The sequence below is a fragment of the Nothoprocta perdicaria genome, unplaced genomic scaffold, assembly GCF_003342845.1.
Source record: "Nothoprocta perdicaria isolate Ctin4 unplaced genomic scaffold, notPer1 scaffold_210, whole genome shotgun sequence".
Classification (NCBI taxonomy): domain Eukaryota; kingdom Metazoa; phylum Chordata; class Aves; order Tinamiformes; family Tinamidae; genus Nothoprocta; species Nothoprocta perdicaria.
The window spans coordinates 205,082-221,087 of NW_020455317.1; the positions used below are offsets into that span (position 1 = coordinate 205,082).

Sequence of the window (16,006 nt, forward strand, 5' to 3'; positions counted from 1 at the left end):
TGATTGGAGGGGTCTTCTTAAGCCTCAAATCATGCAGCAAAGGAACAGCTTCTCCAGAGCTGATTAGTATCTTGTGCCAGCTCCTTTGACTGTTTTGGGTTTCCTCTTCAGGCTGAATTTTATCCTGAGGTCAAATGATCACTGACTGAAACAAGTTTAAAAGTATTACACAACAACAACAACAACAACAACAACAAAAGGAACATTTTCATATTCAAGTTGCAGTATTCAGATAAAAATCTCGATTCAGCTAAATTGTAGAGAATTTTTCTGCACTTGTATTTAAGTGACTGAGTAAATAGGGCTTTTAGTTACCTACTGCTTTATTCTCACTGTCACACTGGCACATGTGAGTTCAGGTACCATCTGGTCATTATCATCAGTAATATAGTTGGCAGTGTTTGCTTTCTTAAGAGGTAGGAGACACTATTGCCTGTGAACAAAGATCTTCAGCGATAAAGGTGACCTTCTGCACTAAAGAGAAGCTTTTTTTCATGAGAGTGGTTGAACACTGGAACAGACTACACAAGCCTGAATTGATTTTTGGTGTAGATCTATGTTACCTGTTGGATTTCTGCCCAAAACATCTTTTCATAACACTGGAAGCTGTGCAGATGGCTTTGTGGTGTGATCTGGCTCACAGGATGGACTGCTCCTTGCTTTTCCTTTCAGGATACTCACAGACAYAACACTTTCTTATGAGAGCTTTTTGTTTCTCTATAGGTGAAACTCTTTCTTCCCATGTTGATCCTGGGAAAGTGTTTTTGTGCACATAGACAAACTCATATTATGTACTTGTGATATGGAAATGAAATTCACATTTTACAGTTTAAAGCTTCTACTGCTTGCATTACCACTTGCAGGACCACCTTGTTGTAAAGATCATCAGTCCAGTAGTTTTGGGTTGTGTGGATTGTATTGTATGAATTGTGGACTAACAGATGAATTTGAGCTAAACTTTAAATCACATTTCTTTCCCCCAAAACTTGTGAGACCAAAATTTCTCTTTCTCACAGGAAAAAGGCGTAAACCTGACCCATATTGAATCCCGACCTTCCCGTCTCAACAAGGATGAGTATGAATTCTTCATTAACTTGGAAGACAAGAGTGTCCCAGCTTTGGACAATATCATCAAGTCCTTGAGAAATGATATTGGAGCAACTGTGCATGAGCTTTCACGAACAAAGAAGAAGGATACTGGTAAGGATATGTTGAAAAGGATAATACTGATTAAAAACATTTATGTCATATACTCAAATGACTTCTTTTTCCTCTAGCAAAGGAAGAACCAAGAGTACTTGGTTCTGTGTCTGGTCTGTCTAGTCTGTCTATGTTGCAAGCTTTTGGGTAGCGGAATTGTCTCTCAGTGTAGTATGTGACCAATTGMTGACCCTGTTTTTCACTAAGTTGCCTGGGAACCTATGTTATGGTGTTATGATATCACTTGTCTGTCTGTCTGGCAGCACTCACAGTTCCTTAGAGAGAATGTTATTGCAGTAACTCATTACAGTATCTGAAGAAGTTAAAAGAGGATCTAAAGATGTTTATAGGTATGGGCTAAGGGTCCGACTTGTAAACCCCTAAACAATAATGCATAAAGTTGTAGGTGCATCCATTTACTTCTCTCAATCTCTGCACTACATTGGAACAAGCAACATTTGTATCTGCAGCTCTTGGCAAATCATTTAGTGTGGCAACTAGTTCTTCACAAATATGCAACATGTTAGAATAACAGGGATGCATGTGGGACCTAAACTACTGTGTTGAGTGCAGATATCAAGCCCTGGGACATCTCCCCTGAATCTCTGACTGCCGTCTTTCAGCCTCTGGACCACTGGGCACTAAAAGCTTCTTTGGGGCTTTTAAACTTCTGCCCTTTTCCTATGTAGTCTGCCTACACAAGCAGTAAAACAAAGGAAGATCTACTTGGGGTGCACTGCGTGTGTATAGTCAATCTCTACCAAGTTACTGTCTGTTCTGATTAAAAAAAAAATCATAAACAGAAGCACAATTTAAAAGGGCAGATAGGTGCAGGACAGTCTGYGGGTGAATGTAGGAACTTGGCTTCTAGATAGCAGATCAAATCGTCTCAGAAATCTAGACCTAAATCTGCCTCCTTTTGCCTTCTGCTCAACCCAAAACTGAATCTGTGCTTGTTTAGTATCCRATAGAGTCCCTCTGTGGCGTTTTAGGGGTGATTGCTACTTATTGAAGAATGCCTTTGACTTTGATAAGGAAGGATGGCTCTAGGGAGTCCCCAGGGAAGGTGCATATGCGTTATGCACTTCAGGTAGAGGAAAACCCTTTCTTAAACACTTCTACCAAGCAGAACTCARGTGAAGAGAAGCAGTTTGTTAATTTTTAGTGATATACAGGTCCAGTGAACTTGCACTATCGATCAATCTGCCAAAATTTTGTCATAATTGTGGTGGTCTCTGTGTGGTCACTCTCTCCCTTCCTCTGCTGTCCCTCCCACACGCACATGAGCTACCTTTTAGGTTCCTGGATACCCTGCATCCCTGCTAATGAAATTAGGGGTGCTTTGCTGCCCATTGAGTGGGTGCAAAAATAACATTTTTTTTTTTCTGGGAAATCAGTAGTAGTTCTACTGTTGAAGAGAAATAGGAAAGGTCTTGCAAGTTGCCTGCTCTCCGAATTCTCAAAGTTTTTTACTGGCGTTGAGGCTGCTAGGCACAGTGGTTGCTGCCCAGCATCTAGTCTGAGACATACCTAAATGCTTCTTCAGATAACAGATGTGATTTTAATAGGATTTCAGACTTTAAATACTTTAGGCGTGGATCTTCCTCTTCCTTCCTAGGAACAACATGAAAGGACATTAATACCTTCCTGAGATCAGTGATGGTAATCCTTTTACCATCTCCTTTGTGCCCTATCCATGACATTACATTTGAAGATGAAAAAAAAGAAAGCATATAGTGTTTGTAGTTCACTCTTTCCATTCATGAGATAGAAGGACAAAAGGTGATTTATGATCTCAAAGATGTTTTCTATTCTTTTTTTTTTTTTCAGAAGGAAGCTATACAACCTAGCAGGATTTGCCATTACTTTTTTTTATCTATTATTGTTAAGAAGAGGTCATGAGGTGGATACATGTAGGCCAGAGTCAAATACTGATACAGCTCTAAATATCACCCAAGAAAGTCTTGTGAGTGAAATTCTGACCTCACAGAAGTAAGAACTGTCATGGTCTTCTGTAGGATTAGGATTTCACTGCATGTTACTGTGTTGATCAAAGCATTTTTTTGAGCTAGATTATCCTGTCAGTGCTGCAGAGAAAGGGACTTGATCCCCATCTGTCCAAGGGGATAACTTGCATTTGTTTGTTAGTTTGAGTAACAGAAAAAATCAGAACAACTCACAGCCAAGAAAGGAGGAATATTGATATGTCATTTGCCCCTTTCCTTTCTTTTTTTTTTCCTTCTGTTTTTAATTTTAACTCCTCTTGGGAGCAGTACGTATAGCTAAAAAGTCCAATATAACTAAGGTATCTTTAAAGAGAAGTATTTGAAAGGTCAAATTAGCACTGCTTAGGGGATGAACTGTGTGTGGGTGGCAAGCTCTGGCCTGAGGTAGCCACGAGGGCAGAATGAAATGTGAGCAGGGCTAGCTGCAGGATGAGTGCTAAGACCTTGTCCTTTATCTGTGACGGCATTAACAAACAACAGGCCTGGCGGTGCTCTGTAAATCGGCTTGTCTTTCAGGTATATATCCTTCTGGCGAATCTGGTYGTAATCCACAGATGTACTTCAGTTAAGTTTTATTTCCAAAACACAAAAGAGTGAGGGTAATATGCCTCCAGGGAGCAATCTTGGTGTATTGTCCACTGGGATATTTCCATAGCCTTCACTTTTGCCAGGTGAAGGGTGGAAATGCTTTCTCCTGGAGGTGCTCTAGGGTCCTGCAGTTGAATTTGTGGTGTTGATTCTGCCATCACTGCTCCCAAATCTTCTTTGCTAGGGATTCGTTTTGCTTGTGGTGAGCTCTGTGCAAAACCCCTGGGTTAGAAAAAATGCTTTCAGAGTCTAACTGTACATTGTTCCTTGGTGATTGATATGACATCTACACCAGTAAAATTATATTTCAGATTCAAGTGTGCCAGTCTTGGCAGAGGAACGGTAGGTCAATATTGGAAAAGATGTCGCAGATTCAGAGATGTGCTGCAGTTATATCACTGCAGCTTAGCCACAGGAACCATCAGCACTAGTGAGAGCAAGGTCTGTAAGATGCCTAGGAGAGAAGGCTTCACACAGCAAAAACTTTATAATCATCCAGCTGGAAGGGGAATTTTGGCAAATTCAGACTAGAAAACTCACACTTTAAAGTGGGATGACCTGGGCACACCAGAATATTTAAGTACCTTGCATTATTTAAGCAGTGATTGAATGTCCTTCTAAAATCTCTAGCAAGAGATTGCTATGCTTTAGCAAGGAAACTATTTTGCTCAGTTTTCCATAGGAAGCACTCTGTGCCATTCATGGTACTGTGTTCTGTGGAAAGTCAGAGGAAATTATTAAATACATGTATTTGCTTTATTGGGTCAAGGTATAAATGGACAGCTTTTATATATATATGGGTGCTCTAATTGCTTTAAGACTTTTCCTCTCTCAAATATTAAATATTATTTGAAATATTTATCTTTTAAAAATATTCTTAAATATTAAATATTAAATATTATTTGCACCTAAACAGTTGCAAATGGCAGGTTTGGATTAATATTGTGTTTTTAACTGAAAGTAAACCAGCAAAATGCCATAATTCCAGAGGTAATATTAGAGTTTCACATGAGATGGACTAGCAATCAATGAGCCAAAAGCCCTTTGTAGAGACAGAAAGACTTGTTGTGAAAACACAGTGTGTCTCTTCATGGCTCTTTTTGGAAACAAGCTGCGTATCTGCAGACCACTTGGAGCCCAGAAATAAAAAGAATTAAATTTTATTTTGTTGCAACGTTAGGGAAATGCAGATAATTTATTGCATATATGAGACAGGCTGGAGGCTGAGATTCTGTAAGGGCCTTGTTTGCTAAACCCTGAGGCTGGCCAAAGTATTTGGGACTGTTTAAGAGGGGCTAAACCTGGGCCTCAAAAGGCTATAAATTGCATAGACCTGACTTTGACCCTCCTCACAATGGTCCAAATGAAGTAGTCCTGCAGAAACTCCTTGCTGCCCCTTCTWTGCTGCCCCTCATATAAATGGCTTATTAGCATTCTGCTCAGCATTTGACCCCATGGTAATTTGGTCACTACTTGGGTGTCCAGCACAACCCGTAAAAGCTGCTGTTGCGCTTACAGACAAATCAATATTTATTACTGATCAGTCCACGTTTGCTCCTCAGACCTTCACAGAGGGCCAGTGTTGCAACAGCTTGCTCTGGCAATTCATTAATTGCTGTGCAGACAGACAGTGGGTCTGGCAAGCATGGACTGGAGGAGGAGGYTGCAAACAAAATATGGGATAGATTTAGCCAGGGAATAATTTGATTTGTTTTTTTTAATAGTTGCTAGGATGGCAGGGGACAGCGTCCCTGTGTACCACAGCCAGAGACCCCAGGAGCTTTTGAACCCCAGCCCTGTCACTGGGACTGTAAAGATTTGGTGTGATACCTGGCCCAGGGCTGTGCTCAGCACCTTTAATTTCTGTCATCAGAACAGCTGAGAAGGCTCAAGACTCTCCAGGAGCAGACTGAATATCAGCTACACTAGAGCAAACTGCATGAAGGCATCTGAGGGGCTCCCTTTTGCAAAGTGCCCCTTTCACATAGCCCTGTGAACTCAGGGTGACTCTCCTTAGCTGCAGTCAGCATTTGAATTCAGAGAGCTGCTGGAAGTGGGCCAGGGAGATACAGGGCCGCACCCCTCTCAGCTCAGGTGCTGCCCCTGTACAGGGGAATGCAGAGGCCCCCTGTCTCCCTTTCCTTGGTGGAGCTGCATCAGCACCTGAGTATCAGTACCAGGGCTCATCGCGGTCTATACCCCAAGAGCTTGAGTAAACCTGAGAATAAAAGATGCCCAATGAAAGCAAGTCATCATTATACTTGTCTTTTATTGCTTCTGGAAGCTGAAGTTATTCAGCACTCCACCAACCTTTCTGATTCTGGGAGGCAGATCCACATAGGCAACATGGTTGAAATCCCTCTGAAGTTCTTCAGCCCCCACAAGGCTCTTCTACTGCCTTGTGTTGCACAGCTCAGGCCCCTTAARTCACGGAGCTGTCCTGCAAAGAGCAGTGCCTCACTCAAAGAACAAAGGGCTGCCAGGGTGCTCTTTTTCCAACCTGAAATCCTCCAAATTCTTTCAACTGCCTCACCCCAACCTGACAGCTAGAGAGACTCAAGCATGAAAGAGTGAAGACATCCCCTGCATCATCACACAAGTGGCAAATCCAGCAGATAAACCCTGTGTTCCAGGGTTTATAAACTCAACTCTGAAGCCATTTTCCAAATACCTTGGCTGCAGATAAAGGAAATATGGTCAGGACAGCTGAGTGGGTTCATCCTTCATATACTGTCAGTAGAGACTCCTCTCTGGGATGCAAATATACCTTTCTTAATGAGCTCCTATAGACCTGTTTAACTCAAGGGGCTGCCTGTGCAGGCAAGTTGCTAACAAAGCAGTGGGCAAGTATTTCTACAGAAGTTACAGCACTAGCAATAAAACCAGGAAATTGTCATTATTGCAAGATTTTACAGGGACTGCTGCTGCCATCTAGTGACTTGTTCTGGTCTGCTTTTTAGAGTGAAGTAGTAGGTGGTCAGCTTAAGAAGGGGGAAGCAAAGTCCATGTTTGTTAGGAGAGAGAGAGCAGCATGGCAAGGAGCATCGAGGAGCACCATCATCCATGCTGGATGGGTACCCTGCAGCAGGAGAAGCCCTGGCAGTGTCTGCGAGGGCCCAAATCACCATGCCAGGCATGCAGGCATGCACAGCCCACACTCCTGGGCCAGGGAAAAGAGTAATGAGACTTTCATGGGGAGCGCTGGATGCAGCCGAGCTGGCGGAGGGACACCTTGTTGGAGAAAGTGAGTGCTCTGCATGGGGCTAAGCTGCAGGCTTCTTAAGCATGCCCTGAAAATCTGCCCTTGTCCCTCCAGTGCCTCTGTGCAGGTGTCTTGCCTCGCCTAAACCCAGCGCCGCAAATGCCCCCTTTATTGTTAACTGCAATGGAAAGAGAAAGATTGAATAGACCTGGAGACAGAGTGATCCTCTCATCCTGCAGGTGGTCCATCTGGATCAGGGCTGAGCCCTATCAGCCAGGCTCTGTGGGAGAGTGTGGGCAGCAGCTGCTGGATGAGTTTGCTGCAGCTCCATCCTCGCATACTTGTCCTGAGCATCAGGTTCACTCCACACAAAGAGCAAACTCAGATGGGGAGGAATGGCTGAAGGGCATCGCTCCCTACCAGGCAGATCAGCACAGGGGAATGAGCTTTATTCCCAGGTGCTGGCTGAGCAAACACTCCCCATTCATGCAAGAAAGATGCTAAATGAACTGTGAACATCATGCTGATATGGTGACTGCTGAGAGCCTTAGTCCTGCAGGTCCAGTCTTTGGGGTGATATTAGTTTTAATATCCCTATTAGACTGCCTGGTGTGGAGGAAATATGGGACCTAAATACAGAGTTGAACCATTATGAACCCTAGCTGAGGTTTTTATTCAGAAAAAGTGTGGTAGAAGTGGAAGTGCAGAGAAAAATTAGCAGAATGCTCAAAAGTAGGCAATGTTTTTGTGCCAGAATTACAAGTCTGGTGGAGTCTCAGTGAGGATAAGAGATGGTATAGGGGAGAATCTGACAGGAAGCTGGAAAATCCTAGGTGTCCTGGAGAAGGTGAATAAGAACAAAGTGTTCAGTGATGTTTGTTTGCAGGGACTAATCAACATCAAATGAAATAATTATGTCTAAAATTTAGAAAAGAGAGTGACTTTACAAGTCACGTGTGATGAAATGTTAGAGCTCCCTGCTGCCAAGTGTCCTGGAGACAAACACATACATGGGACTTAAGACCAATTAGTTGTATTGATGGGGAAGAGTTCATCACCTTAGGATACAGGCCCAACAGCCAGGTATATGCCTGAACTACAGTAGGAACCCCTGTGCTCATGGCTCCATGAAGGAGATTGAGCAGTGGTTGTCTGTTCTGGGTCCCAGGCAAACTATAATGAGCTGCTCCTCACAGCACAGCTGCTATGAAGGCATCTGTCTGCTGCTTTCCCTGGTCTGGACACATTGCATCTGGAAAGCTATTTTGGTATCCACCTTATGTCCTCCCATGTGGACATTAAGTGCAGTGTAGTCAATGTGACCCTGTTTCATATTCTGTCTGTACTGTAGGAAGTGGGTATCATATGCCAGTTGCAAGGCAATGAAGAACCAGACCCAGAATTTTAATTAAATGCTACATTATTGTATAATTAGTTTAGTAATACAATGTCAGTCAAATACATCAGAGTACTATTTATCATTTTACCTCAGTATCCTAGCTTATGTGAGGCTACCAAGCAATTTTTAAAAGAATCCCATATCCTCTTGCAGTGGTGTTTCTTGTTGTTCTTTTGCAAGGGTTGATGCTAGCTACTGTGAAGTTAAGGATATTCTGGAAATATTTCTATGTTTGGCAAGTCAAGAAACTAGAATAAAAAACAGAAAATCATAAACATTACAAGCCAAGTGTGTGTCAAGGACTGGGCTTTCTTGATGAGCTGTTCTCTTCCAGTAGTGCAGAACAGCCACAAATTCAAGACAACATGCAAGGTTACCTCCTACTATATGGAAAGGCCACTTTTCTGTTTGAAAAATTTAGCCTCTTACATAGGTTTATTTATATTTATAATGGAAAAATGGAAATGGAAGAAGAAGTAAAATAAAGCAATAAAAAGAGCTAAGAATGTAGATTTCTTTTCAAAACTGACATAAAGAAATGAAACAGTATGGATTTATTTTCTGTTTTTGCAGTGCCATGGTTTCCCAGAAGTATCCAGGAGCTGGACAGATTTGCCAATCAGATCCTAAGCTATGGAGCTGAGCTGGATGCAGATCATCCTGTAAGAAACAGATAGAAACAGATTTTTTTATATATTTTTTAACACTTCTGTGCTTATTGGGACTGCTATGCTTTGGGACAAATCTAGTAGACTACACCTGTGTGGCTTAGACCAAGAAGGGTGCCTCATGTCTAGAGTTGGGAATCACCCCAGTTCCTGGCATAGACCCAAGTAGACTAAAAGTTGCTTTAATTTAAGCAAATACCAGCAAATCTAAAGAATTACAGAATCCATCAGAACATAGAGCCACCACAGGGACGCCTCTGGTTTTCCCAATTAATATAGTCACGTCTGACTCATTTGGTGAACTACTAACAACAAAATAAGAAGTTGCATCTTATAGCTTAGAGGTAATATGAATTTTATTTTGTTTATTTTTTCCCTCCTTGATCACATACATAAAACTGAGCTTAGTGAGTTGTTATGTGCTCGTTAAATTTGACACAATTCTTGCAAGATGAGATACAACAAAAGAAAATATCCCTGCTTCAAAAAGTTTGTTGTTTAATTAATACACTGAAAAAGTTTTGTTTACTGCCTAGTTTATAAAAAAATATCCTCCGGTGTTTTTTTCAGCTCTCCCAGATACAAGAATACTTCTGCCTCTACTCTCTTTCAAAGCAAACAACTTATTTTCATTTGTCAAAACACACTGAGTTCCACACAGTGCAACAAAATTGCTGTTATTAGTTTAATTGAGATAGGGTGATTATAAATAAATTACATGCAGTGCAACAAAAATTGCTGCTATTAGTTTAATTGAGATAGGGTGATTAGTCATTCACTACCTATTGCTTAATTTGAGATGTGTTATGTATCATGTACAATGATTCATGATATTCAATGTGATTATATTAAAAACAGAATGAAAGGAGATATATCGAGTCAATGGCCCCCTTGTGTGTCATGTAGGAATAATCCAAGAGTGTACTTGAAAAAAAAAAGAAAAGAAATACAAAATGGATTTTGAAAAGCATGAAGCATCTCTGTCCCAGTTCCTAACTGTTCCTAGAATTAATTAGTTAGTAAGCAGTTTTATCCAAGTTGCCTTAAAAAAAAGTCCAATGGGATGTGTGTGCTGGGGTAAATAAACATGACAGAGCATAGAGTGAAAGAAGAAATAAATTAAAGAAACCTGTATTTTTAGTACTTAAGTATTGTTGGATTTAGTCATGAGTAACTCCATGACAGGTTAATCTGGGACAGCAAATTTTTAGTCCATCTATGCCTAACATAAACTCTTAGATCTGCACTTTAAATTCAGCTTTCACACTAGTTTAATTGGGTTACACTGTTCCTCAGTCCAGTTCAGCAATGTACCTCCAAGTCAGGTACCTCCAAACTGCATCTGTACCCACTGAGTTACTGTTATTTGCACTGTAGAAATGCTTCCTTGCTGGGAAGGACATTTCACTGCTGTAGGTGGTAAAGCACACTCCTAGACCTGAGGAACTTATAGTCTAAGTAAAGGACAGGAGAACACGTGAAGATCAAGAATTTGTATTTCTTACCTCCCCAATAATATAGATAATTAACTGCAGAGGCCAGGATGCTGATCACAAAGCCTATTCCAACTTCTATCAAATTAAATGCCAATAAATTTGTAGTATAAATGAGGCTTTTAATCTTTCTAAGTGATTATTGTTCTCCCCAAGCATTAAAAAATGAACACCTTTGAATATGGTTCATGCTGAACTGAAAAGCCACTTACAGAGTTACAGTCTGACAGAGATCTTCAGCGTGTTTCTAACATGGTTTAACTCTTCTAGACCAGACCAGCTATGTTAGAAACTGCAACAAGTTTCATGTAAGACAAGATCAGTGTCATGCGAGTACTGTTGATGCAGCAGGTTGCTCTCTGGGGAGCGCTTAGCCTGTGCTGAAAAGGAGCCTGAATTCCTTTCTCATAGCAAATGGAAGCATGAAGGTGATAGGGGGAGAAATAGGTAAGGAGACTGTGCCTGAGTGACTCCTCCAGTCACTCCTGCTTTGTCCTGTAGATAGACAGGTAAGTCCTGAGGATATGCCTCAGTGCAAATATACAGGATGGAAGGCAACTTTCCTTTCGTCTGTTGTACTTAGCTTGGCTCCTCATCAGCTTTCTGCTCCCTAAGATCCCTCCAGCCGCATCCGAGAGCGCCTTGTGAGAGAGAGACTGCTCACCAGCTGGACTTACACAGCAAATGCCTGTCTCTGTTTCTGTCCAGGGGTTCAAAGATCCTGTGTACCGAGCTCGGAGGAAGGAGTTTGCGGATATCGCCTACAACTATAGACAGTGAGTGCTCAGCATACGTGAAGGAAAACAAGCCCATGTCTCCCAACCTCTCTGCRGGCACTCGCTCTCCTGCTGATCGCTATCCCTCCATAAGTGTCCTGCTGCTCTTGGCTTTTCTCTGACATATGTTTAAATCTTCTTGTTCACACATTTATCCCCAAATTGCAGTAAAACAAAAGTAAATTGGTCCAGGCACACGTTCAAATGAGAACGTGTGCCTGGACCATCTCTCCCAACAATATCCCTCTTGCTTTGTTGTCTAATTGAGCAGCAGACTCAGTTGCTACTATAAAGACCTGAACATTGAATAAAGCCACTTCTGGTATTCTCCCCATTAAACCAGGACGAGAGGGAGGAGTGCTTATCATTTACATTAAAGCAGGAGCTGCATACTCTATTAAGATGATGAATAACTTATGGTTTTGATGCTAATACAGTGCCTGATACTCTACTTTTATCATGTCTGACCCAGTTGCAATAAGCAATTTGGGCTCTCATTTTCCAAGAAAAAATAAATGGAGATGATAAATTCAGATAGAACAGGCTTGCTTGATTACTTTTAGTAATCACATCTGGAGGAGATACAGTTTGGCTCCTAAAGCCCTTCACATATTCATACCAGTACTACTGGACATGATTCTTGCAGAGATTGGTAAAAGCAAAGGCTAAGGTAAAATATATTGCATAATCAGGTCTTTATTTTGTTTGACACAAGTGTTCAAGTGATGAAGAGATAGTCCCTGAGCAAAACAGCTAATAAGCTAATCATAAAATATGAGACAAAATTGGACTGACTGATATGAAGTGAAAAATGTCAGGAGCCTAGTTTAAGGGTAGAAAATTTTGATGAGATTTTATGGCCAAAGAGAATGGATTAATTCCCATTTATAGGTTTCCCACAGAAGATGCTTCCTTCCTGTATAACTGATAGAAGTCTTTGGCCTCCAGTTTGTGGACTCCCATCAAATCCTACCTATAAAAAAAAAACAAAAACAAGTAAGCAAGCAAGCAAATGAGATTCAACCTAGAACCAGTTAGGAAGATAAGAAAACATTATCCAAGACATAATGAATTAATATTTAGTTTGTGATCCAGATTCTCAGAGACATTGCAGACAGAGCTAACAGCCTGTTCAGATCTGGACCTAATGGTCCCCAAAACACCTTCTATACCTAATTCTTAAACTTGCAAGTGAGCTCTTTCAGTGACAGAGCAAAGAGCAGAGTGTGAGTGCCACAGTCTGAGCTTCTTGAGCTCATGGACATATGTTTTTAATGAGCTTGAATGTTAATTTAGACATGTGTTGATGTGTCCCTAGTGCCCTTGTCCTGGGCACTACACCTGGCAGAGACACTTTCCAGGGTCTGCAGCAGGGAGGAAGAGGCCAAATAGGCATCTCCTCTGTGTGGGAATGGGTGGAAGGAGCATGGGCAGGAGGAGAGGGACAACCAAAGTTATCAGACTTCATGCAAAAGTACCTAGAAAGGCAAATGTGTTTAGCTTGTGAAGTCATCTGCAAAGGTGAGGCAGCTCTGAAACCTGTTGTCTTATGCCTTTCTTCCCCCTATCAATGTAATCTTTTTCTTTTTTCTTCTGTATTCCTCTTTTTATATATAATCTATTTCTGTACACTTCTACTTAAATTGTCCTCTTTTCTACTGCCATTTTTCTCTTTCCTCCGCATTTGCCATGCCTTCTGCTTTCTCTCCCAATACATTTGCCTTCTTTTTTGTTAAATGCCTTCATTTCCCTGGCCTCTATTTTCTTTGCTTTTAGCTTACTTGCTCTTCTCTCTCCATTTTACTTTGCTTTCAGCCCTGTTGATATCTAGGATTTTTTTTTTCATTGAAATTTGAAAGCTTTTCAAGCCATAGCTTCCTCCTCTAGCTCTGAAAGGTGGCTGAAGATTAATTAGGAACAGCTGGTGCTATAGGAACAGTCCCCCAGCAGTCTTCATAATTCAAGACCATGTTTAAAGCTCCACAGATCAAGGAGGGCTGATGTGCAGAGGCAGAAAATGACAGTGCTATAGAGGAGCTGCCCTGAGGCTCAAGTGAAAAATGAGGGAGTGGGAGATGGTGGGGTGTCATGAGAGCTTAACAATGGATTTCTGTGGCTTGGAAGACTCCAGCATTATTCCAGCAGTGATGTTAACCCTATTAAGTTACTTAAAACCCTTTGATTTTTCAAAGCTGCTGGATTCACCTATGGCCCTGTCATTATTGCCAAGGAAGCAGCTGTCCTCAGGAGGCCAAAATACTTTGCTTATGATTGCCTAATGCCTGTTAACTTCAGTGTGAGATGAGCACATGGAGGCCTGAGGATATGATTTGACTCAAAATTACTGATTAAAATTAAAGGAAGAAAACAGAGCTGGGTGAAGTCTGCATATGTAGTATGATCGTTAGGTGTGGCTCACAATTACTCTGACCACTCTAGATTCAGGTTTTTAGAACTACTTTTTGTATCACTCATATTTTAATTTATGTAAATTGTATTAGAAAAAAAAGAATTGCAGCAGTTGCTGAATATTTAGAGAGAGAAATAAATTAAAACCATCAGCTACTGAATATTATCATAAGATCATTTTGATAAGACAAATATGCACTAATTTATTTTCACTACAAATTGGTTAATGGTCAGTATCTCAGCTGGGGTGCACAAAGACATCCTCTCTCCTACACCACCAGATTCTGGCTAGCGCCAAGTAAAACTCCAGATGATGTTGCTGATACCCAGGACTGGTTCTTTGTCACTGTCATGGATTGTATGCATTTTCTTTCTAGTGGACAACCTATTCCTGAAGTGACCTACACAGAAGAGGAAAAGAGAACATGGGGAACTGTCTTTAGGGAGCTGAAGAGTCTCTATCCAACTCATGCTTGTTATGAACACAATCATGTGTTTCCATTGCTGGAGAAGTACTGTGGCTACCGGGAAGATAACATCCCCCAACTTGAAGATATTTCAAAATTCTTGCAATGTAAGTCTGAAGCATCAAAAAGATCCAAGTAAGGCCAAGAAAGGCCTCTGCTGTTAATGGTGGGGAATGTTTCCAGAGATGGAAAAGCAATTCCTGGTTTATCACAGGCTCCCTGTGAGTACTTGAGCACATCATTTAGCCTCTGTCTCAGGTCCCTCTCTGTAAATTTTTCAAGGGTATAACAGCAGGGATGTTCAGATATCTTGATGTTGGTATACATGGGTAGAAATTAAATGCTGACTAGCACACGGGAAGCAAAAAAAAAAAAAAAGAAAAAAAACAATGAGTAATTATTTTTCCATTATGACCAGTCCTAATAAGGTTAAATTAAACACACTAGGTGTTTCTAACATACCATCTTTCTGTCCTATCAGCCTGCACCGGCTTTCGCCTACGTCCTGTGGCAGGTTTGCTCTCCTCTCGTGATTTCTTGGCTGGGCTGGCCTTCCGAGTGTTTCACTCTACACAGTACATTCGCCATGCATCCAAACCCATGTATACACCAGAGCCGTAAGTACTTTGGCATGGGATATGTGGAAAGTTGCATGAGGCAATTATCCTGCATGTTCCTGCATTTCCTCCCCGTTTCTCTTCATCCCATTGCCCTTCTGCACAAAGCCAGGCTGAAAACTGCTTTGCTCTGATCTCCCCAATCAATGCCCAAGGAAACTGGAGCCAGCTGCATGATGGAAACCCTTCCCCCAGCCCATGCTGTTATGCAGTGCCTGCAAGCCTTGTGCTCCATCTCCAGCAGAGAGCTCTGAATTACGTTTTTCACAGACTGGATTACACCTTTCCATCTAAGCTCCCAGGCTGATATATCATACTTCACTCTCTGTTGGACTGGGCTGTTAGAGCCCAGATTTCCTGAGCATATGTCTCCCTGAATGCCTGCTATGCAGATCCCTGCCCTTTAAATGTCTTCAACATACCTTGCCTTCCTGGGAGCATCTCATCCCTCTCCCTTTTTCCATTCTCTGTACCTTTTATTCTGTTTTCTTCCTTTCCTACCAAAGGGATACAAACACTTCATCAACTCCCTTCTCTGTTTTTCACAAAAAAAAAAAAAAAAAAAAAAAAAAAAAAAAAAAAAAACCCAGTCAAATTTAGCTGAGTTCTCCCCAGACATGCCTGCTGAGCTGTGAACTTTAAATTGCCATGAAAATAATCCCACCTGAAGAAGGGTGAACTCCCATTTCTGAGGCTCTGGGTCTGAACAGGGGCCAGGAGTGAACTCTTGATTGCCCTGTTGACACCATGGTGTCAACAGTAGCCTAAGCAGCTCTGTCATCAACCAAAGCGATCTTCCAGCTTTTTAACATTCCTTTTGGTGGAGAGATTTCTTTTGGGCATTTTATTACATGAGGAAGAGGACAGTTGGAAAGACAGTTTTCTTTTCCAAAGACGTTCCAAAGAGTGTCTTTTCCAAAGACACTTGCTCATAGTTTCATTTGACTTTTGCCGAGACCAGAATTGCACACGTATCTTGTAGGATTTAACAAGTGCAGTGGTCTGTTCTACTGGCTTTAACTGCCCTTGAAATAAGTGTTTTCAAATACTGTGGCCACCCAGGTCTTAGAGAAAGTCTATGCAATGATTCTACAGGGCCAGCACAGTAATTTTTAGGTATCCATTCAAAAACTGACTCTTTCTGAGATGTCTGGTGTCATCCAGGACCAGACTGGATGCTG

At 41.5% G+C, this 16,006-nt stretch overlaps 1 protein-coding gene across 1 annotated transcript in view; it reads left to right on the forward strand.

Moving 5' to 3' along the window:
* PAH (phenylalanine hydroxylase) overlaps nucleotides 1–16,006 on the forward strand; it is a 36,611-nt gene that overhangs the window by 11,314 nt on the left and 9,291 nt on the right. Inside the window, exons 3-7 of the mRNA XM_026038505.1 lie at nucleotides 1,017–1,200; nucleotides 8,969–9,057; nucleotides 11,265–11,332; nucleotides 14,119–14,315; nucleotides 14,690–14,825. Of these exons, the coding sequence (XP_025894290.1) occupies nucleotides 1,017–1,200; nucleotides 8,969–9,057; nucleotides 11,265–11,332; nucleotides 14,119–14,315; nucleotides 14,690–14,825 (674 nt within the window). The remainder of the gene's footprint in view (nucleotides 1–1,016; nucleotides 1,201–8,968; nucleotides 9,058–11,264; nucleotides 11,333–14,118; nucleotides 14,316–14,689; nucleotides 14,826–16,006) is intronic.